The sequence below is a fragment of the Neovison vison genome, chromosome 5 (genome assembly GCF_020171115.1).
Source record: "Neovison vison isolate M4711 chromosome 5, ASM_NN_V1, whole genome shotgun sequence".
Lineage (NCBI taxonomy): Eukaryota > Metazoa > Chordata > Mammalia > Carnivora > Mustelidae > Neogale > Neogale vison.
The window spans coordinates 4,561,396-4,584,614 of NC_058095.1; the positions used below are offsets into that span (position 1 = coordinate 4,561,396).

The window sequence follows — 23,219 nt, forward strand, 5'->3', positions numbered from 1 at the left end:
TGTTTTTCACAAGGAGGCCTTCCTCTGTGGGTAAGGGTGTAGGGTACTGCAGATGGGTCCTGCCTCTGAGAACCACCAGGAGAGATGGGGAAACAGAAAAATTTCTGTGAAGGTAGTGAACATCTAACAAAGCTGGAAGAATTACAAGGCCGAGATCTGGGAGAAGAAGGGAAGGAGATCATGGAGGCCGGTGCCGGGATCAGCGCTTCCCCCTGGGAGGCACCTGCTGATTCCTGGGTCAGCATCAAGGACACTGAGCTTCTGGTCGCCTTGGAGAGCTGGGGTTCAGGGTCTGCCGAGCGGGGGCCCTGATGGAAGCCACACGCTGTGGGTTGGAACTCTGAGGAAACCCACGCTGGAAGAGAAAGGGTGAGCCAGACCTAGAGGAGCCCAGACAGAGACCGAATCTGTGTGTGTAGGGGGGTGTGTGTGTCTTTTTTTTTATCTATTTATTTTGGAAAGTGAGCGACAGCACCAGCAGGAGGGGCAGAGGGAGAGAGACTCAAGCAGACTCCGCACTGAGTGCAGAGCCTGACACGAAGCTAGATCCCAGGACCCTGAGAACAGGACTTGAGCCGAAACTAAGAGACAGAGGCTCGACAGAGCCATCCAGTCGCCCCAGGGGCTTTTTAATAGGCTTTTAAATCGGTTTTAAATAGTCTTAATCCCTATCACTGACTCTGTGATCCAAGACTGCTGTAGCCCCAAACACAGGCTAAGAGTGAAAGTGAAATCCTCGCCAGAGGAAGAAGGCATCGGCCCCAAACTATTTTACACTTTTTAAAAAAAAAAAATATTTTATTTATTTGACAGAGAGATCACAAGTAGGCAGAGAGGCAGGCAGAGAGGGTAGGGGGAGGTAGCAGGCTCCCCACTGAACAGAGAGCCGGATGCGGGGCTCAATCCCAGGAGCCTGAAATCATGGCCTGAGCCAAAGGCAGAGGCTTTAACCCACTGAGCCACTCAAGTGCCCCTGTTTTATACCTTCTTATATTCATTTTCCAGAACTCCAAAATACAACAAAAAAACAATGAAATCCCAAACCCCAGCAGGCTTAGAAGAAACAACTTTGAAAAAGAAGAAAGCAGGCAGATTTATATTACCTGATTTCAAGACTTACTTTAAAACTACAGGAATCAAGCCGGTATGCGACTGGCATCAAGACGGGCAGAGAGATCAATGCAGAAGAACAGAGTCCAGAAATAGACCCACACGCGCACGGTCAATTGATTTTTGACAAAGGTGCAAAGACATTTCAGTGGAGAAAGGGTAGTTTTTTCAACCGACGGTCACAGAACATTGCGTACCCATGTGCAAAAAAGCGAAAAGAATTAGAACTTCAATCTCTACCATATCATACATAAAAGTTAATTCAAAATGGACCATAGACTTAAATGTGAAATGTAAAACCATAAAAATTACAGAAGAAAGCACAGGGGAAAAATCCTTAGTGAGCTTGGGTTACACAAAGATTTCTTAGATGCAACACCAGAAGCATAATCCTTAAGACCTTAAGACAGTGGACTTCATTAAAATGAAGAACTTTGCTCTTTGAACGAAGCTATTAAGAAAAAGACAAGGGGCGCCTTGGGTGGCTCAGTCAGTTAAGTGGCTGCCTTCAGCTCAGGTCATGATCCCAGAGTCCTGGGATCGAGCCCCGCTTCAGGCTCCCTGATCTCTCTCTCTCTGTGCCAAATAAATGAATAAAATCTTTAAAAAAAGAGAGAGAGAGAAAGACAAGCCACAGACAGAATATATATGCCAAGCATATATTTGATAAAAGACTGATAGACTCAGAATATGTACAAAACTCTAACAACTCAATAATAAGAAAACAAACAACCCCCATTTTTAAATGGGCCAACATTCAGAAAAGACACCTTACCCCAAAAAAGATATAAGGGAGACAAATAAGCACACAAAAATACCTTCGCCATCATTAGTCAGAGGGAACTACAAGTTGAAACCCGAAGATGTCACCGCACGTCTGTAGGACGGCTCAAACTGGAGAGATGGACCAAGTATTGATGACTCTGTAACAAACTGGAACTCTCAGGCATTGCTGGCAGAATCGTAAAATGGTGCAACCACTTTTCCTGGGATGTTAAGCCTAGTTCTACCATATGCTCCAGCCATTCCACGCCTAGGTGTTTACCCGGGAGAAATGAAAGCATATGTCTGTACAAACGCTTGTACATGAATGTTCATAACAGCTTTATTTGTAGCGGACAAACACTGGAAACAACCCCAGCGTCCACTAATAGGAGAACAGATTAAAAAAGGCACAGTGGGATACGATGGAAGTCCGTGCAACAGGACAACTATTCAGCCGCAGAAAGGAATCAGCAACTGATCCGCGCGACGACACGGGTGAATCTGGAAATAATTATACTCTGAGAAAATCCAGACCAAAAAAGGAGTACGTACCATATGAGTCCATTTATATAAAATAGTAGAAAACGGAGACTGTGTTAACAGAAAGCAGATCGCAGGCTGCCTGGCAGGGAGGAGGGGAGAGGTGGGAAGAGGGAACCTGGGAGCAGTGGACGCACCCTCCTGACCCGGGCGACGGTTTCCCAGGTATACGTGTAGGTGAGAACTTCTAAGTCATCTATTTGAATCACGTGTGGTACACTGTATGTCAGTTATACCTCAGGGAAGCCTATTAAAAATAGATTTTTTAAAATATTTTTTTATTTTTAATTTGACAGACGGAGATCACAAGCAGGCAGCAAGGCAGGCAAAAAGAGAAGAAGTAGCAGGCTCCCCACCGAGCAGAGAAGTGGATGTGGGGCTCGATCCCAGGACCCCGGGATCATGACCTGAACTGAAGGCAGAGGCTTTAGCCCACTGAGCCGTCCAGGCACCCCTAAAAATAGATTTTTAAAGAAAAATTTAAACACCTTGATTTTTAGACAAATCAGATACATGACAATGTGATTAAAACCCAAGAGACAAAGGGGCACCTGGGTCGCTCCGTTGGCTGAGCAGCCAACTCTTGGTTTCTGCTCAGGTCATGATCCTGGGTCAGGAGATCAACCCCTCCATCAGGCTCTACGCTTGTGGATTCTCTCTCTTCCTCTCCCTCTGCTCTTCACCCAGTTTATACTCTCTGTCTCTCCCTCTCTCTCAAATAAATACATAAATCTTAAAAAAAACCAAAACCCGAAGAGATAGACAATAAAAACAGACTCATAGAAGACCTAGAAACTGGAGTTACCAGATACAGGTTTCAAGAAAAATCTGCTGAATGTAGTCAAGGAAACAGAAGATAAGGGTTGAAACCAAATCGAAGAGTTGGAAGTGAGAAACCCAGTGGCTGAAATGAAGAATTGAACAGACAGATTCCACAGCAGGTTGGACCCCGCTGAGGACAGAATTCATTAAGTGAAAGAATGAAAGAAAACATCCAGAATGAAGCATAGAGGAAGGGTGGAAATCACAGAAAAGAATGTAAGAGACAATGGGAAGTGTTGGAGTCTAATGTATGTAGAAACAGAGTCCAGAAGCACAGGAGAGAGACTGGAGCAAAAGCAATATTTAGAGACTAACTGAAAATTTTCTAAGACTCATGACAGATCAGACCAAGGTTCAAAAAGATCTACAAATGCCACGTAGGGTAAATCCAGAGAAAACCACATGGAAGCACATGACCATAAGTCTACTGAAAACCAAACACACAGAGGTCCTAAAAGCAAGCAGAGAAAGACGACAAATTACGTTTAAAGGAACAACGAGGCTCACAGAAGCCAAAAGACAATAGAGTATTTTCATAATGCTGAAAGAAAGTAACCACCAAGCTAGAATTTCATACACAGCGAACATATCCACTAAGAATAAGGATGAAGTAAGGGCGTTCTCAGGAAATCAAAATAAAATGAGAGTACACAAGCTGGGGGAATGTATTTAAAGCATTTCAAGGTTCTTTTATTATCCAATAAAAGGGAAAGGTATTATATACATGAGACTTGGTAAGTCAAGGATGCATGTTGTCATCTTTATTGAAGCAACCACAAGACTAGGAGAGAATATAATGAGTCTGCTAAAAAGGGGGATGAATTTCAAAATACAGATCAGTATAAAAGAATGCCTGAGAGGGAAAAGAACATGGAACGAGGCAAGAAAAAGTTATAGAGATCAGCTAGTGAAGTGGAAATGGTAGATTCTAAGCCAAATATATTAGAAGTCACACTAAATGTAAAAGGACTACATCATGTAAAACTAAACAGACTCACAGAAGAAAAATCAAACCAAGAGAGTGAAGTGCGGGGAGAATGGCTCCACACGCCATCAACAGCGGCTTCCTTATCCCCTTGTATACCTTCTCAGAACTTGAATGCATTCAAAGCATATTTACATTTTCCTTAAAACACATACACAAAGGGGTTCATGTTAGATATACTGTTCAGCAACCTTTCTTACCCATACACACGAGTATCCATGCAGGTAGGTATGCATGTATGCACATGTATGTGTGTACGTATGCATGTAAAGTGTGTGTGCATGTATGCATATATGTAAACTTCAAATTTCGCAAAACAATATTTACTCTTGGGGCGTCTGGTGGGCTCAGTCTGTGGAGCACGCAACTCTTGATCTCGGGGTTGTGAGTTCAAGCCCCATGTTGGGTGTAGAGATTATTTAAGAAAAATAAAATCTTAGAACAATATTTACTCTTAATACATGTGAGGTCTTCTGATGTTCCCTCTGATATTTTGCTTCCTTTTAAAAGGCTTATCGAGACTCCCTAAGTTAGAAAAAGACAAATATGGCATGATCCCACTTCTAGGTGGGATCCGAAAGAGTGGAACTTGTAAAAACAGCAGAACGGTGGTCGCCAGGGGCTCAGAGTGTGGAAATGGGGAGAGGTTGGTCAAAAGGACAAACTTTCAGTCGTATGAAGATTAAGTTCAGGGATACCACGAATGGCACGGTGATTGTGGTCAGCGATACTGTACTGTATACTTGAAGCTTGCTGAGAGAATAATAGGTCTTTTTTTTTTTTTTTTTTAAATAATAGGTCTTTTGGGTTCTCTGCACACACACGTGCGCATGTTTGCCCGCACACGCAGGGGTGACTGCGTGAGGTGACGGTGTGTTAAGACAGCTTGATCGCGACAGTCATTTCACAATATATGTGTGTCTCGGGCCACCATTCTGCATACCCTAAGAATACACCATTTTCCCTGTCAACTGTACCTCAGCAAGGTTAGGAAGAAAACCCCAGAGCTCTGAGCTCATCTCATGATTTATCCACAGGCCGTGACACGCCAACTGAGAAGTCCCACATGACCCCCCCCCCCCCCCCCCCGCAGATGGCCCTTCTGATGTCTGGCCTGTTTCCTCCAGCAGCAAGGGTGGGTCTGCCTCTCTCCCATCCTGCACTCCTGTCCCCTGGGCCACATGCTCTCACAAAATAGCACCAGGCCTGAGCCTCGAGGCCTCCCTTCTGGGGACCCAGAATAAGACAGGCCTCCATTGGCACAAAATTCACCCAAACGCTCGCCCTCATCCCAGCTGCTGCTCCCACGAGGACCCCCACCATCCTGCCTCCTCTGTTTCTCTGCCACCTGGTCCCCTGAACTCTGGGGTGCTCGGTCCCAGGAGGCTCTCCTCATCCTTTTCATCCGGCCACCTCCGACTTCCTCCAGTTGCCAAGACCAGAGCAAAGATGTCTTTTTTTGGAAGGACTTTCTTTCAGGTCTCTTGCAGAACAGTGTTGCTCCCGGCTGTCACAGAGACGCCTGAGCTAGAGATAAAGCCTTTCTCTTCCCAGACTTTGTAACCTCTCGCTCTCTCAGGGCAGTGCCTTAGCCTTCTAGTAAAAGCAGACACAGTCCGTGCCACACCTTCCCCAGTGCCCTGGGCTCCCGTGGCAGCCCGCTCCTTTCGCATCACGGGAGAATGACCTCTCATCCCTCCCCCTGCAGCCCGCGGGGTCAGGGGACAGCCTACCGAGAGCAGAGGGGAGCAGGAGGAGGGCGTGGCCGGCAGGCACCTTACCTGGAGCTGCCTCGTTCCCGGGAGGGCACAGAGGAAAGAGGACAGAGAACAGGTCAGTGAGCAGTGAGCACACAGCCTCCCACACGGGCACCCTTCTCCAGGGAGCCCGCCCTGAAAGTGGGGTTCTGCCTCCTGTACTGCCTCCCAGCCCTCAGAGGCCCCAAGTCTAGCCTAACCCCCTTGCCGGGCTCACAGTGTTTGTAGATGCGGCCCTAGGGAGGGTGACACGTTAGGTCACAGTCCTTGCTAAAAGACATCTGGGCTTGTTGCAGAAAGGTGGGGGCTGGGGGGTGGGGCAGGTTAGCAGCCCCCTGGCTGGGTCTCTTCAGTGGCATTTAGGGACCTCTCTTTTCTGACCCGTCAGTGGGCACATTTCGGAGTCTGGAGCCGGGGGTGGCGGACAGAGCCAGGTCTTGGAGGTGGGGGCTCCCGGGGAGCCCGTGCTTACCTTCCAGATACTCGCTTCCTTGCCGTACACCACGGCCATGTTGCTGGCCTTGCTGCCTTTGATGAGCTGCTTCTCCGTCTCGTTGAGCTCCTCCGACACGAAACCCATGAAGGAGTTGTCCGGGGTGTGAGCTACAGCCAGACCACGGGGTCAGGAAGGGGGCTGCCGCACAGCCAAGGCCACGCCCCGGGTCTACCTGGACCAGCCCCGTCAGAGGGGGCCCCATTTGACAGGGATGGGGACAGGGGGCTGGCAGGTATGGGGTCTGGTGGAGGAGGGGAAACTCACATCATCAGTGTCCCCAGCCCGGGCATCTCCTGCTCCCAGAGACTGTCACAAAGCCTCAAGCCGAGGGAAAGCCTGGAGGTCATCAGGCCCCCTTTCTTGTAAGCCGACAGGCACAGTCAGGACCCTGCCTCCATCAGAATCCTCTGAGACTGGCTCAGGCCTTTGGCTTCTCCCCTCTTCTCTCACTGCCGACACCCATAGGCAGAGCCTGTGTTACCCAGGTGGGACTTCTTCCATCACGATGTCCTGGCCCGGGGACCACCCTCTCTGTCCTGGCCCCCATGATCTGCTGCCTGCCCCCATTTCTGCCATTCTCTTGGCCTTGCCTTTTCTCCTGGGAAAGGCTTTCAGATTTAGGTCAGACCAGGTCCTTCTGCACAAAACCCTGCCATGGTCCCCAAAAGCTAAGGTCCCCACAAGTCTGCAGGATCTGCCCCCACCGCCCCTCTGACAGCCTCTCTTCCTCCCTCCTGAGACCCTGCTGGGTGCACTCCCTCTGCAGATTGCTTGCTATCAGGGTCCTGCCAAGAGGTCCTCCCTGGGCCTGTCACCCTCTGCCCCTCACCTGCCATTCACCGGCCAGACATGGTATCACATATCTAATTGATCGTTCACTGGTGTCGGAATATAAGCCCCAGGAGGGCAGGGCCTCTGACTCGCTCACTTCTGTTTCCCCAGCACTGGGGAGAGCCTGGGTGCCAGCTCATGAATGGGTGGACACATCCTTCCTTCCCTACCTCCAAGTTTTTGCCCCTGCGGTTCCCTCTGCCTGGAGGGCTCTCCTCCCTTTCCCTAGATGAGAAAATGCCCTGCACGGGGTCTGTGCCCTCCCTCTGTGGCTCCGCTCCTGTGCTTTTGTCTCGGCCACAGGAAAGCCCACGCTGGGTAGACGGGGAAGCGGGTCTGCTCATGGCTTCCTTCCTGGACTTGTGTATCGTTAAAACTGGCAAGTCTCTCTCTTCCTTTTTTGTTCTGTTTCTTTACTTTATTCAATCAATTAAAATTTTCTGAGCACCCTGATAGGTTCCAGGGAGATAAGGGTAAATCAATCAGTGCCCCCTTTTGAGTGGTTCATAATATCTGAGGGTGGAATTAAGGTATAAGCAAATAGCTCTAACACACTTCAACATACACTTTTACAGAATTGGACTTAAAAGGTATAAAAATAGAGGCGAAGGAGCAACAGCAAATGAGGGAATCCGTGGAAGTGGCAGGAAATGAAGGAGATCTTTGGACTGGGGTTTTGGAGGATGAATAGGAGTTTTCCAGTTTGGAACTCCATATCCAGAGGGCCCTACTCCACGTAAGTGCTCATTTTCTCAGTGTAGATTACTGCAGAAGTCTCTTACCCCCTTTCCTGCTTCCCCTACCTCTACCATTGCCCCTTTGGCCATCTGTAATCTCCCAGAATAATGTGCCTCAAAAACCTTTCTCTCGGGGCACCTGGGTGGCTCAGTCGGTTGAGCATCCGACTCTCATTTCAGCTCAGGTTGTGATCTCAGGGTCATGAGATTGAGCCCTGCATCGGGTTCCACGCTCAGCATGGAGTCTGCTTGTCCCTCTCCCTCTGCTCCTCTGCTCCTCCCCACTCCCCACTGCCTCTCAAATTGATAAATAAAATCTTAAAAACAAACCAAAAAACCATTTTCCTCCATGACGTTCCCCGGCTCAAGACCTACAGTGATTCTTGAATTATGGTATTTGGCATAAATTGAGGAACTGGGGCTAGAAGACCCCTACCCTCTGCCCCCAGGTCCTCCATGTTCCTCTTGCCAGACTCATAGCTCAATGCTCGCCTTGCAAGTGAGCTAACTGCCAAGCTCTGTGCCCACTTCTGCTCTCTGCTGTCACATAAGCTGCTTCCACAGCCTGGAGCATCCCCCCACCCCCAACTGACCGCACCTCCTTCCCTCCAGAGTCGGCTGCCCCAGAGAGCCATGTGACCTCTGTCCTCTGGGACTCAGTGCCCTCCCCTGGGTTCCAAAGAGCCTGCCCACCTCCCCAAATTCTGGAATCCAATCAAGCCATTGCTTATGGGTCCAGAAATGGTATCTGCCTCTAAGAGGTCCTAGAACCTGTGGAGTAAGACAAAGAAGGACCCTAAGCATCCCGCAGAGGCACATTAATTTGACAGGCTAAATAAAGACCAGATTCTTTACTTCTGAGCAAGTTCCTCAGGACCCTGCTTTGTTGGCTTCATTTAGACACATCCTAACAAAAGGTGCTTATCTGGCTTTCTGACCCAGAGCCTTCAAAGAGCCACAAATTAGATGTGCAGGACGCTGCTGGAGGCAGATATACTGACGGCAATTAACTGTGACAGCTGACAGCCTCCCAACGAGGAGAAAAACCACCACATCAAACAGTGACAGGAGAAGGGGCCACTTAGCAAGGGCACCCGGCTCCGCACACCTCTGCTGTCCCCAAAGGCCAGGCTTGCGCACCACGGAGAGAGCGAGAACTGACCCTTGGCTGTCAAGAAAGGATTAAACCATTTGCAGCTCACTGCACGTGAGGGTCAAGTCAGCGCACCTGTGCGTTTTAGAGACTCGTGAAAAACAGCTAAAGCTCAGCTCTAAACGGCATTCCTTGCCTGACGCCCTGGTCAGAGGGTTTCCGCAGGGGTCCCAGCCCCCAACCTCACTCCTCAGCAACCCCACTGTTGGCGCCTGCTGGAGCTCATGCATTTCCAGAACCTTCCAGTTCTTTCTGCGTCTATCTCCACTTATCTGTTCCCTCCACTTAGAAGAGCCTGGCCGTCCTGCCCCTTTGCTGCTCCCTCGAGCTCTCCAGTGTACCTCTGGCCTCTCTTGCTACAAGGTCACCGAAACCTTTTTGTCCTGGAAGGTGCACTCAGCAGCTCTCTGAGCACATGAGATGCTGGAGGCCTAGGCCACGTCCTTCCATGGCGGAAAGGTCGCCACGTTCCTCCTAAGCCAGGCCGGAAGCCCCACCACCCCAGCTGCTCCCCAGACACCGCAAGAGACTTCCTTTCTGGCTCACACACTTGCCGAAGGGCAAGCCAGGCTTTCCCGGAGTGGGCAGGTGCCTGGGCCAGCCCAGGAAGGAAAGCAAGGAGACTCCGCCTCCTCCCAGGCTTGAGGGAGAACCTGAGAACCACGAGGACACCCCGTCTGCCTCTGACCCCACCCATGCCCTGTGGCCAGGACTCACGGAACATGGTCATGAACTGCTTGGGGTTGAGGTTCCAGTAGCCCCAGTTGGTCCGGTAGCCGTGCAGCGTGGCGTACTCCTCGTGGTTGTATGCGGGCTCTGTCCCGAAGGTGTCAATGACCCGGATTCGGCACCTGCTCCCCGCCCGGGGGTGGGCGGTGCATGAGGAACCAGGGTCAGTAACCTCTCGTGTGTCTCTGGGCTGGGTTGCTCCAGCGAGGGCGCGGTTGCCAGCCACGGGGCCGGTACTGCAGTGTGCGGTCAGAGCCAGGGCCCAGACTACCTAGCTGTGTGACCACAGGCAAGTGCCTTAACCTCTCTGAGTCAGCTTCAGCGTCTGTCACGTGAGGACGACAACAGCCCAGCTGTCTCGGGGTTGGGTGGCGATGCCTGAACCATGGACTCCTCACTCAGAAACTTCTTATTATGGCTGCCCCAAGAGCGCCTAGGAGGGGGCACTGCCTGGAGTGGGGGTCCTTCCCCCTGCAGGATTTGCACTTTCCTGAGCATGCTGCAGCAGTAATTCAAGTTCACAGCCCCCCTGCCCAAGAACTTGGCACCTCCAGGATGCCCCTGGCCTATCTGGGCTGCGACGCGGAAGGGCAGGGCCCTGGGGGACCAGCCACTGCCATCTCTGGGCAGGCAGTGCTTTGACGTGTCCTCTGGGATGAAAGCTCCGCCACCTCAGAGGCACCTGCCGGCTGGACAGAGGCTCTGTCTCTGCCCCCAAACCGCTCCCTCCATCCATTTCACCCCCGGGTGCAGGCACCCGAAGGGAATGGCGGAGACTCAGAGAGCCCCCCGCCCCAAGCAGCCTCACGTCCTTCCCGGTGACCCAGAATTGTCCACAGACTGCTGAGGTCGGCACTATTCCCCTGGAGAAGGGGTGGGGGTGGGAGGCGGCGGCACCGCGTGCGTGAAGAACACGCATTAATAATAAAACCAATAATACTGCCTGTCATTTTTTTACCTAATAAAATCATGCAGAGTAGTCACTGGGACTGGAGCAAATGTAGGAAAGAGCAGGGCTCTCTGTGCTACATTAAACCCTACATCCTGCTGACTGCAGAGACTGGGAGAGATGGCACTGGCCTTCCTGCAGACCCAGGGAGGAGGGAGGGTGGGAAGAGGGAGGAGGAGGGGTGCTGAGACCCCATGAGCCGAGGTCACACCAGTCGAGTGTCCCATTCCTTCCACTCTTCCCTGCCATTCCCCTGCACCCCGGCCCAACCAGGTAACCTCTGAGCCCTGCCCCAGCCTGCCCTGTAGCCGAGGGGCACTGAAGAGACTCCCACTCTGAGCCAGCCAGGAGGCAGAGCTACTTGGGGAAGGACACTAATGGCGGGGTGGGGGGGAACAGAGGCAGGGCGAGCCTCCCGCCCCGCCCACCGCAGAACCTAGGATAAGGCAGTTCCCCCCACCCCGGGGGGCTAGCCAGCAGGGTGTGAAGGAAGGCCTCCTATGGACATGGGGCAGGGCACCACCCGCCCGTGCCCTCCTACCGGTACTTCTTGAAGGACAGTCCCATGTGCTGCTTCATCTGCTGGAGGCCATGGTAGTCGGTGTAGATGAGGTCGAAAGGCAAGGGCATGGTGAGCGGGCAGTTCCCCCGGCCTGGCGGCACCCCTAAGTTACTGAGAGAAGAGCCCTTCAGAATCTGAGCCCCAGGAGGACAGCAGAAACCCATCTTCCCCAACCATCCCTGAGTCTGGGGCTCCTGGAGCCACCCCAGTTCTTATAGCCCAGGATAAACATGGGGGAGGGGGCACTGTAAAGGAACGTGAGGATGACACATGAGTGTTGGCAAACTTGAAAAGGAAGTGAATGGGGCGGCCACGTCCAGTAGCCTAGGTTTCTCACTGCACAACAAACTCCAATAAGAGCAAGTAGGACTGGGATCCAGCCTGGGCTAGTTTCCCAAGCTGTACCCCTGGCCTGGGCTACCTGCCAGGTGGAAGGAGCACCTTTTGTAAATTTGCACAAACGTGCTCCCTGCAGGGCTGGGTCCGCCCAGTGGGGGCACCTTTATCTAGGGTTCCCAAATTGCCATAAAAGCTCGCTATGGTCCTTAGAGCAGTTTCAGTGTCTGGAGCAGAAAGTCCTGCATCAGAAGACAAAATTCTGCTCTGCTGACTGGCTTGTGGCCCAGGGAGATGCCCAGCCCTGCCCCACAGGGTCACCCCACTGGCCAGACCATGTACGCAAAGGTTTTCCTCTGATGACCCAGTGCCAGAGCCTTTGGGTCATCTTTGTGGAGCCTAGAGGACATGGCTACAGCTGCCAGTGTGTATTCCTTTGTAGGGACCCCCTAGCCCCCATCCAGGAACCCAGGCTCGGCACAACCAACCCTTCTGAGGGGATGGAGGCATTCAGACTCCCTGAGCCCCTGAGCCAGGCAGGGAGTAGAAAAGCCCGCCTTTCTTTGGGGACCCCACAGCAGCCACCCACCTCCCCTGAGTTCTTATCTCCCTTGGATTCGTGGATGCCTGCGCTGGACGGCGTCCCAGAGACCTCTCAGTGAGCCCCTCAGGATCCATGTGAAGAGCAGACTCAGGCCGGGTAGGTGAGGAGCTCGGACAAAATCATGGGCTCATCAACAGCAAAGGGCCACAATGGGTGAGCTGCCTGGGTCACATCTTGGGCTCCTGGAGCCCGTTCAAGCCAGGTGGAAAACTACTAGCCTGGACGTCTATGTGCTCTGTTTGCTCACGCTCTGCAGGTCACAACCAGGGGCTGGGGCGGGGGGCGCTGCACACACCGTCCCCCAAGCACAGCGGAGTTTATGGGAACCGGATAGCAAGGCTATGATGGAAAGACGGAGGGGAGGCTGCGTGTGATGTGTGATGGGGACTGAGGAACCAAGGGTCTGTGCCGTACAGAGAAGGGTAGCAGGGGGCAGGGGCTGTCCCTGTGCCTGTTCCCCACCAGCCAGCGTACCCCAGACTCAACCCAGCTCCCCCCGCCATGTTAGAACCTTGGCTGCTAAGTGCCTAGAGGAGAATGCAAAACCCTAATAACCAGAGTCTCCCATTTCTCATCTGTATAGAGAACACTGGCCAAGGGCGCCCTCCCAATTCATCCAGCTCCCATATGCATCCCCTCTCTCCAACCAGACCACCCCACGGGAGGCTCAAAACCAGGACTTCTAAGGCAGGGCAGGCTTCGTGAGAATTTTTTTTTTTTTTTCCTGTGGAAATACCCAGAAAGCAAAGGAGAATGAGCAGACCGCAGGGGCCTGGAGCCATCACAGGAAACCGCTCCCACAGCCTGGAGACTCATGAAATATTTGGTGGCATTTTTAAGTGGAGCAGACTTTGCCTTCGACTCTGTAGGACATCCCTACATCCGTATTCGAGCCTGGGCTTTCTCTCGCCCCCACAAACTCCTCTGGTAAGGCTGATGCCCTACAAAGAAGCCACATTTTTGCTCTGAGCTACAAAAGCTCCAGTTATAGACAGACACTATCCCCTTCCCCACTTCTCCCCGCTCAACGGAGAGCCATGGGCAGAAGGACAAATGATTCTGCTGTCCCTTCCTTGCAGGAACCAGGAGGGTGGTGGCTGCCCCTCCCACAGGGAAGTGGGGCCTGGGAAAACTGGCCGACAATTCTGAAAGCACCAGCCGTTAGGTGGGTCCGCTTGCTGCCACCTGCACGGAAACAGGCCTACTTTCCCACGTTACAGGTCAGGCCACGTGTCCTGGTGTGGTGCCGACAGTATCGTGCAGGCTTCCTCCTGCTGCTCCGTTACTGCCCACAGCCCTGGCCTTTGCCCCAAACCCCAGGACCACTGAGAGGGCAGACGAGCAGCTCTGCCCTGGGACAGAGTCTGCCCAGATGTTCTAAAGTACCTGCCATCATCTTCGCCACCCTGGGGGCTAAAATGTTGAACTCGGGAACCAGGCTACAGGCTTTCAGTTTAGTAACTCGTTCAATCCTTTCGTCTGAGCGACCACCCTATGAGATGAGACCCATTCTAATCCTGTTCCACTCTTTCCAGACGAGGAAACAGAGAGTTGGTAATTTACCAGGATGGCACAGCCGGGAAGCCGCGGAGCGGGGCCTGGCAGCCAGGCAGCTGGGCTCCGGAGCCCACATTCTCGCCCGCTAGGCTCTCCTGCCTCCCTGGGCTGGCCAGGCGGCAGACAGTGGGACGGCGGGTGGTGGGACCTTAGTGCCATCCCCCGAATCCGAGCCCCGGCTGCCAGCAGAGCCTGGGCTGCGGTCCCAGTTCTGTGGCTAACCCCTGAGGGCTCACAAGCTTCCTGGAGTTTCGTCTTCCTCCTCAGTCACAGACCAATAAAAACGGCTCCTGCAAAGGGTTCCTGGTAGGATCGACTGAGGCAAGGTGAGTGAAAGTCCCACTAAATATCCTTTCCTCTTGTCATCCGTCCTGCCTCCTGACCTTCTGGGCCTGGCCACTCCTTCCCTCCCCCCTCCCCCCACGCCACCTGCGCACACACCCCCCTCATGTAAGGTTCTGTCATCTGTCACCTCGAATCTTGAGATAATTTCCTCTCTGCTCTGTGTCCCTCCAGTTTTGTCTCTTTCCTAGAGAGATCTTTCCACAACGTAAACGCGGTTTTAATCCCGCTCAGATGACTCCGCACCTCCTGGACCTTGCTTCCTCCTCTGGGAAGCCTTCCTTGGACTCCTGGCAGAGAGACACGCAGCCCCTGCGCTCACCCACCGCTTGCTTCAGCCCCCGCCCTGCACCGTCCAGAGTCACCTCCTTACCACTGGGGCCCATGAGGACAGGGCCAGGGCATCTTTGAAAGGCCAGGGTTGGGACAGGACTTGTCCCAACAAACACCTGCTGTGTTCAGGAATGAATGAACAAACCAACGAAGCAAGTGAACCCCCTTAGGAAGGACTGGTTAAAGGCGGACGATGTGGCCAAGGACAGCATATCCGGAGAGAGACAGCGGGTAAGGGATGCTCAAGGCTGATGGCTGTCTCAGCTCTTGGCTCTTCGGGAGTGGGGGGCAGTCTCCTGGGACACCTCGGGACAGGGACACCAGTGCCCCCGCTTGCCCTGCAAAGCCATCCCACAGGAAGGAGAGGAGACAGAAAACAGCACCCTTCCCAGGGGGAGTTAGTGAAGGGCGCCTGGGGTACCCAGCTCTAGAAAACAAGGGTTTTCCATTTAAGGCGACGTGAGTGGGGAGAAGCACCCACAGCCGCCGCATCCCTCTGGTCACAGGGACTCGGAGTCTGCTGGGAGGGTGGCAGACAGGGTCGGCCGGGAGGAGGGGAATGTGGTTTCCTCGACGGTAATTTTAGCTCGCATTTACAGGCCATTTTATGCTGAGTGGTTGGTTGCAGCAGCAACATGAGCTGAAAAACGCCGTCTCCCGACAGCCTTCAGCCAAGGGTGCCCACGGAAGGCTCGGCTGGACCTGTCCGCCTTCTGTGCGGACGTCTCAAGAGGCCCCCTCTGGACGGTTCCTTCTTTCCAATGCCAAATTCCTCATTCCCCTTTGGACTCTACACCCAGGGCTGGATTGGGGGCAGAGGGGACATCGGGGGGCCTCCCCAGCCCCAGCACACCACAGGGCCACCGGGTGGTTGGGAGGGAGAACCAGCGGCTCCCCAGGCAAAGACCTCACACGCATCCACCTGGCACTGCCCACTACCCTACACCGTGCTTGGGAAGGACGGGGGTCTATGTGGAATTGCCAAACTGAGTGGCTGGAATGTATCTCTAAATGTCCCCAGGCCACCTGCGCGGGAGCCTGAATACAGGATGAAAGGGGTGGGGGACGGGGGTGACCTTGGGAAACCGGGCTTTTCTACAACGCACCTGGTTATCATGGGGCCGCCACACCCAACCCCAAAATGCACCCATGCCCCTGGGGTGAGGGGCAATGGGGAGTTCGTGTTTAAGGGGGACAGAGTTCCAGTGTGGAAGGAGGAGAAAGTCCAGGAGAGGGATGATCACAATGGCTGTACAGCCTCGTGAATATACTTGATACCACTGAACCGTACACGTAAACATGGTTAGGAGAGTAAATTTTGTTATGTGTATTTGACTATATATGTTTTAAAAAGCCAAACTGTTCACACGCAGGGGCCCGTGCCCAGTCCCACAGGACATGCCGTGTCCCTAAGTAGCCCCTGGATCCCAGCTGGCCAGAACGTAGGGGGCCCAGCACACAGCCAGAGACGGGGAAACTCAGATACTCTTTGCTAAAAGATCAAAAGGTAGGATGGGTAGATGGGACAAGGAGGGAGGGAAAACAACAGTCTGTGATCAATTGAAAGAAAAAAAAAATTCTTCAGAGCCCCCTGGGCTCCTCAGTCAGTTGAACGAATGTCCGACTCTTGATTTCGGTTCAGGTCATGATCTCAGGGTTGTGAGATCAAACCCCGCATTGGGCTCTATGGTCAGCAGGGAGTCTGCTTGGGATTCTCTCTCTCCCTCTGCTCTTCCCCCTGCTCGCTGGCTCTAACATAAATAATAAATTGTCAAAGAAAAAAGAAAAAGAATCCTAAGCAGGGAATCAAAATGCTGGGTTTTGGCACAACGGAAATCACTCCTGGGCTCCAGCACGAACTTGCTAGGGGGCCTTGGCCAGACGTCAGACTGTTCTGGTGTCCGCCTCCACTCCCATAACATGACGCTCGGAGGGATCTCCATGGTCCCTTCCAGGCTAAAAATGCTCTGGTTCTATTTCTCCCTGTACCTTTGGTCTGTGGCTGGAAATAATCTCTCCAGGTAGTGCTCAAATTCTGGAACAAATTATTCTCTCTCTCCCTCCCTCTCCTCTCTGTGTGGGAAGGACCTAATTAAAAAGAATTCTCACAAAGTGTTCAGAGATCCTTGGCTCCAGGTGCTAAGGGCATACAGGGATCCTCTGCTTTCCTTGGCCCATCTCATTGCTGGGAGCACACTGGCTGCAGGAGCCCAGGACTTTTCGGCCTCCTCGGGCGCCCGTTATCCCTCCGACCCTGTCCAGCACGCATCTCCTGAGCACGGAAATTGCCCCCATTTCTCTCCCATGGCTTGTTTCTGGAGCAGACCCCGCCTCTGCCCAAGAGCAAAGGGCACAGAAAGAAAGGGGCCCAGAGAGTTAACTGGGCATCTCAGGAAATGCTCCGGAAGGGTAGCCGGGATCACCAAAGAGAGAGGAATTCCGCTGTCCTGCAGTATTTTCTTCCCTTGCCCACGATGCACTCTTGCTCTCCAGCAGCCAGAATGTGCTCCATACTCAAAGGCCACAAAGGAGCAAGGGCCGGAGGTTTCTAAAAGAGAAATGCAGCCTCCCTCCCAGCCTGCACTGGGACCAGTGTCCAAAGCTGACACTTTCTTCCCCAGCATTCCTTCCTACAAAGCAAACTCAGGTCTAAGAATAGGGCCTCCGCTCCCAGGAGAGCTGGATGAAACCACACATTCCCTCCAGCTCCCGGCACAGCGAGGATGTGGTCAGAGAAACAGGAACACATCCCTTTGGCTGTTCCCGCCCTCCTTCCTTGCAGACTGGCCCCAATTTACATAATGAATATCCAGGGAAGGGAAGCCTGAGCGCAAAGCAAGCTTCTGTCATCTAAGCTACGCCTTAAAGGTAGCTGGACGGCGCAGGTTACAATCCAGAGAGCTGATGGCTTCCGATGCCCAGGCCGGCCCGGAGGGGCTGCCTTGTCACTCCGCTGGGGCCTGGGCATGGGGATGTTAATTTCCAGGTCCTCAGGTGATTCTCACCCCAGCGGCTCTCCCGATTCTATCCAGTTTTACACAAACCTTCCTGACAAGCGCAGGGCCCTGGAGGGCCCAAGAAGGGGAAGGCGCTGCTCTCGATGCCACTAGAACACGCCCCGTGGGAGACGTGGGCTGAAAGAGAGACACAGCACTGGGGTGCTGGACACCTCCTTGGGGGGGCCCGGGGGCTTCTGGGGGAAAGCTTAGGAAAGAGGGGCCTGGCTCCCAGGAAAAGACCTCCCTTTCACCAAAGCCCCTTTAGGAGTGCAGAGAGGGATGGAAGGAGCCCTGGGGGCTCACAGGTACCACCCTGTGCCTCTGCCAACTTCCCTGAAATAAATAAGCCCCAGGCCAGTCCATCTGGGGCCAAGCGGCCGGGCTTTGCCCATTCTGCTGGGCTTCAGGCTCCAGGAAGCCCATCCCACTGTCTACCCACCAGCCGCCGCCTGGCGCGATCTCCCCCTGTCAGCAAAGACTGACGAATGCTGGACCCCACCCCCCTCGTGGGAACCCATAGCCCCCAGGCCTCGGAGACAGGTTCTTGCTTCCTCCCAGAGACAAATCCCACCTTGTTACCTTCAAGGGCCTCAGAGGGCCGCTTGTGCCTCGTTTCTTCCCTCACTCCCCATGGTCCTGCCCACCCCACCTGGGTCTCCTTTAAGCATCTTTTCCTCTGTAGCCCTCTGGCCCCGGTGTGGACCGGGCCGGAGCTGGGCATGGTGCCCGGGCCACGGCATCAGTACAATCCCGTCTGCTGGCCAATGTCAAGCCTTGGTCAGACTTGTCAGAAACAGATTTCCGCTCCCTGTGGCTCAGCGCAGCATGGGGGAGAGTCAGTGGGGGGGGGGGCTCTGAGAGGCGAGGAAGGGCGAGGCCAGCGCGGTGCGGGGGGGCCCACCACAGAGGTCCCCCACCTTCCGTGGCGTTCAGCCACGCAGACCCTGATGCCACTACACAGGAGATTAAAGCACCTCCTTGGAGTCCAAGGAAGAAGAAGAAAAATGGAGCCGGGTGAGGGGGCAGAGAGATTTTTTTTAGCATAAATTAAGCATTTGCCTCTCATGCTGCTGCTTGGAATGGGTGGCTGGGATGTGTAGCAGGGACACCAACCACTGTTTGCAGAGTCAGCAAAGCGCCAAAACGTGCTGGATGGGCTCATCCTCCCTTCTCCCCATCCGTGTACTTCATATGTTATAAAATGTTAAGAGCACCCAGAAAATTACAGAATATAATATAATGATAAATGAATACCTCGTAGTCCACTTCCCAGCCTTGTCAAGTCTTACCGTTTTGCCATACCTGGTTCAATTCTCCCCCCCCGCCCAATGGGTAACACACTACAAATCCGGGTGGAAGCCCGGGGCTGTGTCTGTCTTGTCCGCGTCCTCCACCTCACTCCTTGCAGATGCTGGGCACCCGCCACACCCACACAGGGCTCCGGCCGCCAGGCATCACGCTACCCCGGTTCTGAAACCTCAGCAGCTCCCTTCTCGGGCTCCTTCCCACGAGCATGTAAGCACGACCCGCACTCTCCCACCTTGAAAGGTAAACAAGCACGCCTTCTGCTTCGGGGGGTGAACTGAGTTCCCCCCAGGATGCTGAAGTCCTAACCCCAGCACCTGGGAGTGTGACCTTACTTGGAAAGAAGGTCGTTGCAGATGATGAGGTTAGGATGAGGTCATTTAGGGCGGGTTCTAATCCAGCATGGGGGTGTCCCCACATGGGAGGGATTAGACACGGAGACAGACACACTCCGGGAGAAGCTAGGACAGGCGTGGCGCCCGCAGGCTCTCCGCACCGCCGCCAGAGCAGCAAGCCAAGGCAGGCATCTGGGGTCCACAACCCTGAGACGATAAATCAAGCGACTTTGCCCTGTGCTTCTGCTGTCACCTGCCTCCAGGCCTCTGCTCCCCTCACAGCCAGGTTCCCCCGAGGCCGAGGCCTCTCATCAGCTTTGCTCCTACCTCAGAGGCCTTGCTGTTACCGCGCTGGCCTCCCCCTCAGCCCACAACCCACCCATCACTGGTGTGCGTCCCTACAACTCAGCCAAGATGGGTCTTTCTAGGGTCAACAGTGACTTCTACGTGGCCAAATTCGTTGGGCAATTTTCAGTCCCCTTCTTGCTTCTGGTCAGCAACTGACATCACAACGACACCCTCCTTCTAGAAGCCTCGTCTCCATGGGTGCCCATGGCTCCAAGCCCTCCTGGAGAAAAAGGTCCTGGAGAAGGAGGCTGGGGAGTAGTCAGGAGGGCTTGGAGCCTGGTTCAGGCCGGTCTGAGCCAGTCCCAGCCAGTGGCACCCTGAGGGCCCCCAGCCTGGCTCTCAGAGGGCTGGGCTGCACAGAAGCCAGGGATGCGATCCCTGCCTCCCTCATTCTCCCGGGACCCTCCCCAGTATTTCCCTCGGACAAACAACAACACTGATCACATCAAAAGGCCACAAGACGGATTTCTACCCGGTCCCCATGCCGACAGGCACGAGTTTTCCCTCCTCGTCCTCTTATTTCAACATCCTCCTCTCAAGCTTTCATCATTTGCCAGTTAAGTCAACTAATTTTGTACTAAACCCAATTTCACTCATGGATGGAGGAAGAGCTCAGTAATTTTTTCCTCATGCCATGTACTATTAATGATGCTTGAAATTATGCAAATAAAATTAATGAGCACCGCTGGTTCTGGCCAGGCAGGAAGGGAAAGGCTTCATTTAAAATGCCCACTGTGGATGGGGCATTCAGAGGACCCAGTAGGGGAGCAGCCGACAGGGGCTCCGGCGGAGCCTCCCCTCGCCCCGGCGAGCTCGGTGGGCGGGGGCAGGGCTGTGACTGCCCGCCCCCCCGCAGCCCCGCCCCCTGCAGCCCCGCCCCTGCAGTCCCGTTACTGAGCGCATTGCTCTCGCCGGAAACACCTTGCAGCAGCAAAGCCAGATGTGGGCTCTGTGCATTGCCCCAAACATCACTCCAGTGAGCTGGTTAATTAAAACACCAGAACACGAGGAACAGAGAAAAGCGGCTCATGCGTCCAGTCTTGTTGCTTAGTCAGTGGCCGAGACATCTGCCGTGAACATCTGTGACAAACGACAGCACACGTCCGAGCCGCAGCATCTCCGTCCCGCTGCCTTCCCCTGTACAGGTCATTTAGCCAGACCAGGGAGAGGCTTGTCACGGAAGCCATGCTGCGACTCGGAACTGGGCTCGCCTTCATGTCTCATTGACCTATTTTCCAGTTAACCTGGTGCTGCCCGCAGGGAACAGCTCCCTAAGGCTGGGAGGTGAGGCTCCGGGATGATTCTCTTCTTCCTGCAGAGCCCACAGCAACGCGATGAGTGTGCTCAGCGGGATTTCTGCCCGTGACCCCTTTGCAAGCTCAGAAGGTCACTCTCTTTTTGTAGGGTGCTTTGCGTCCCCCCAGAATTCATGTCAGAGTCCTAACGCCTAGTGTCTGAGGAGTGTCTTCATCTGGAGACGGGGCTGTTAAAGACGCAATCGGATTGAAATAAGGTCTAATGGCCTGATCCATTACGACCCACATGCGCGTAAGAGGAGAGTTTGCTACACACGTACACGGAGAAAAGGCCACGTGAAGACGAAGGCAGAGATAGGGATGACGCTTCACAAGCCAGTGAGCGCCAAAGGTCACCAGCAAACCACCAGAAGCCATGGAAGAGTCTGTGACAGACCCTCCCTCACTGCCTCGGGAGGACAACCCTGCTGACACCTTGACCTTGAACCTCCAGCCCCCAGACTGTGAGACCAGAGTGTGTCAGACCTGTGTGCGGTGCTTCATCGCAGCGGCCCTAGCTAACTGATACACAACTGTGTCGAAATCTCAGCTGCATTTAGACAGCGTTGGGCTGGTCCTGGCGGAAGGAGCCTGAGGAGCTCACAGCCCTGGCCTCCATCTGTCACAGGGGAGAAGGACATCTGAGAAAGGGCATGGGACACAGTGCATTCCGGGTCAGCAGTTTCCCACCTGATGTCCTGGGTGAGGCGTGAGAGGCCCCACTATCTGGGCCACTTCCAAGGGGTGCCTCCTCAGTCCACCCCCTGCAACCGAGGGGAAAGTGGGGGCTTTCAGGTATGCAAATGTGTGCTTGGGAGGAATCCACACACGCTTTCTAATGAGTCTGAACCCCAGGCCCCAATCCTGCACTCAGGACCTGCACTAGGGACAGAGACGACAGCTCTTGTAAACAAGCCAAGAAGGCCGATGTCCCGACCCCACAGCAGCCCAGACGCTGGGGGTGGGGGATCCCAGGGGAGGCTTAGAAAGGCCACAGCCCCAACTTTTCCACTTGTCAAACTTCACTGCTCATTAGATCACGTGGGGAGCTTTGAGAACTGGATACTTGGGCCCCCCACTGCAGACCAGTTAAACAGAGACACCAAGGGTGGGCCCCAGTGTCAGTAAGTTTTCTAAGGCTGCTCTGCAGCTGGAGGGGTGAGGGGAAGGGAAAGAATCCCCACCTGAAATGTATCCCAACCACAGCAGATGCTGTTAATTTTGTAGACACAACTGTATTATGTCTCCTGGGGAAGGTGGTTTCTCTTTTGTTTTTATTTTTCAGTTGTCTTGAAATTGTTTCTGGTAAGAGATTTAGAAAGCCCCTTCAGGAGGCTGTTCCCTGAGGTGTGTGGGCTGTTTACAATGCCCCTGCCCTGTCTGAGCAATAGCAATTCGCCCGCACTTACACCCCACCGGGAACCAAGGATGGAGCCGTCTGGACACAGCCCGGGGCCTGCCCATATGAGAGCCTGCAAGTCAGAGATGAGGTAACGTCTCCCTGGAGCCCCTGCTTCTGGGCATTTCAAATCCGCGTGAGCCTGGCATGAAGTGAAGTGTTGGTGGGAAGATATGGAGTCTCTGTGGGTGTATGAGTGTGTGTGAGTGTGTCCTGGCCTTTGTGTGGTGGTGTGTGCACAGGGATGCACGTGTGTGTGCATGCATGAGCCGTGCACACGTGCATGGGTGTGCACGTGCGGTCATACACTGGGGCACGCACGCATGTGCACGTGTGTATATGTGGGTACCCGTGTGTGCAGTGAAAGAAAAGCAGCAGGAGGGATTTCAGATCTTGGTCCTTTCCACGAGGGCCTCGCCCTTGAGACCTCGTGGGTGCAGTGACCCCCATCCTCACTGCTCTGGCCCCGTTATGAGCAATGGCTGCCTCAGTAAACACAAGCTCGGGGCCACGCCCCGGAAGTGGCCAGAGGAGGAAGTGCCCTTGGCAGAGAAGGGCTTGGAGTGAAGGCTGAAACAGGAGACACCCCAGCATGGGTTGAAAAGCTGGGAAACTGAGTTAATTCCCATCTCTTCAGGAGACTTGTCGAATACCTGCTCTCACAGAGGGACGGTTCTCTCTGTGTGGTTGTTGGGCTGTCACAAATGCGTGGGAGAGGCCTTCCCTCAGGGAGCAGTGAAGGAAGGAAGTTCTCACATCTCTGGTCCCAGAAGATGCAAGGCCAGAAGGGAGCAATCAAGCTGAACGCTGTTTGACAAGCATGATTTCCTCTAACCTTGAGGCAGGTCAAGGTGTCAGCAGTGCCGATAAGATGCTCCACACTCATGGGGGTCTTTGTGTATGGCAGAGCCTGGGACGAGGAGTCCAGAC

The 23,219-nt window shown here is 53.9% G+C and overlaps 1 protein-coding gene across 2 annotated transcripts in view; it reads right to left on the reverse strand.

The window, feature by feature from the left end:
• The window catches only part of MGAT5B (alpha-1,6-mannosylglycoprotein 6-beta-N-acetylglucosaminyltransferase B), a 65,891-nt gene that overhangs the window by 11,097 nt on the left and 31,575 nt on the right, over nucleotides 1-23,219 (reverse strand). For both annotated transcript variants that reach the window (XM_044247349.1, XM_044247348.1), the window contains 4 exons: nucleotides 11,416-11,547; nucleotides 9,914-10,047; nucleotides 6,452-6,582; nucleotides 6,004-6,009 (listed from right to left, as the gene is read on the reverse strand). In XM_044247349.1, the coding sequence (XP_044103284.1) occupies nucleotides 6,004-6,009; nucleotides 6,452-6,582; nucleotides 9,914-10,047; nucleotides 11,416-11,547 (403 nt within the window). The remainder of the gene's footprint in view (nucleotides 1-6,003; nucleotides 6,010-6,451; nucleotides 6,583-9,913; nucleotides 10,048-11,415; nucleotides 11,548-23,219) is intronic.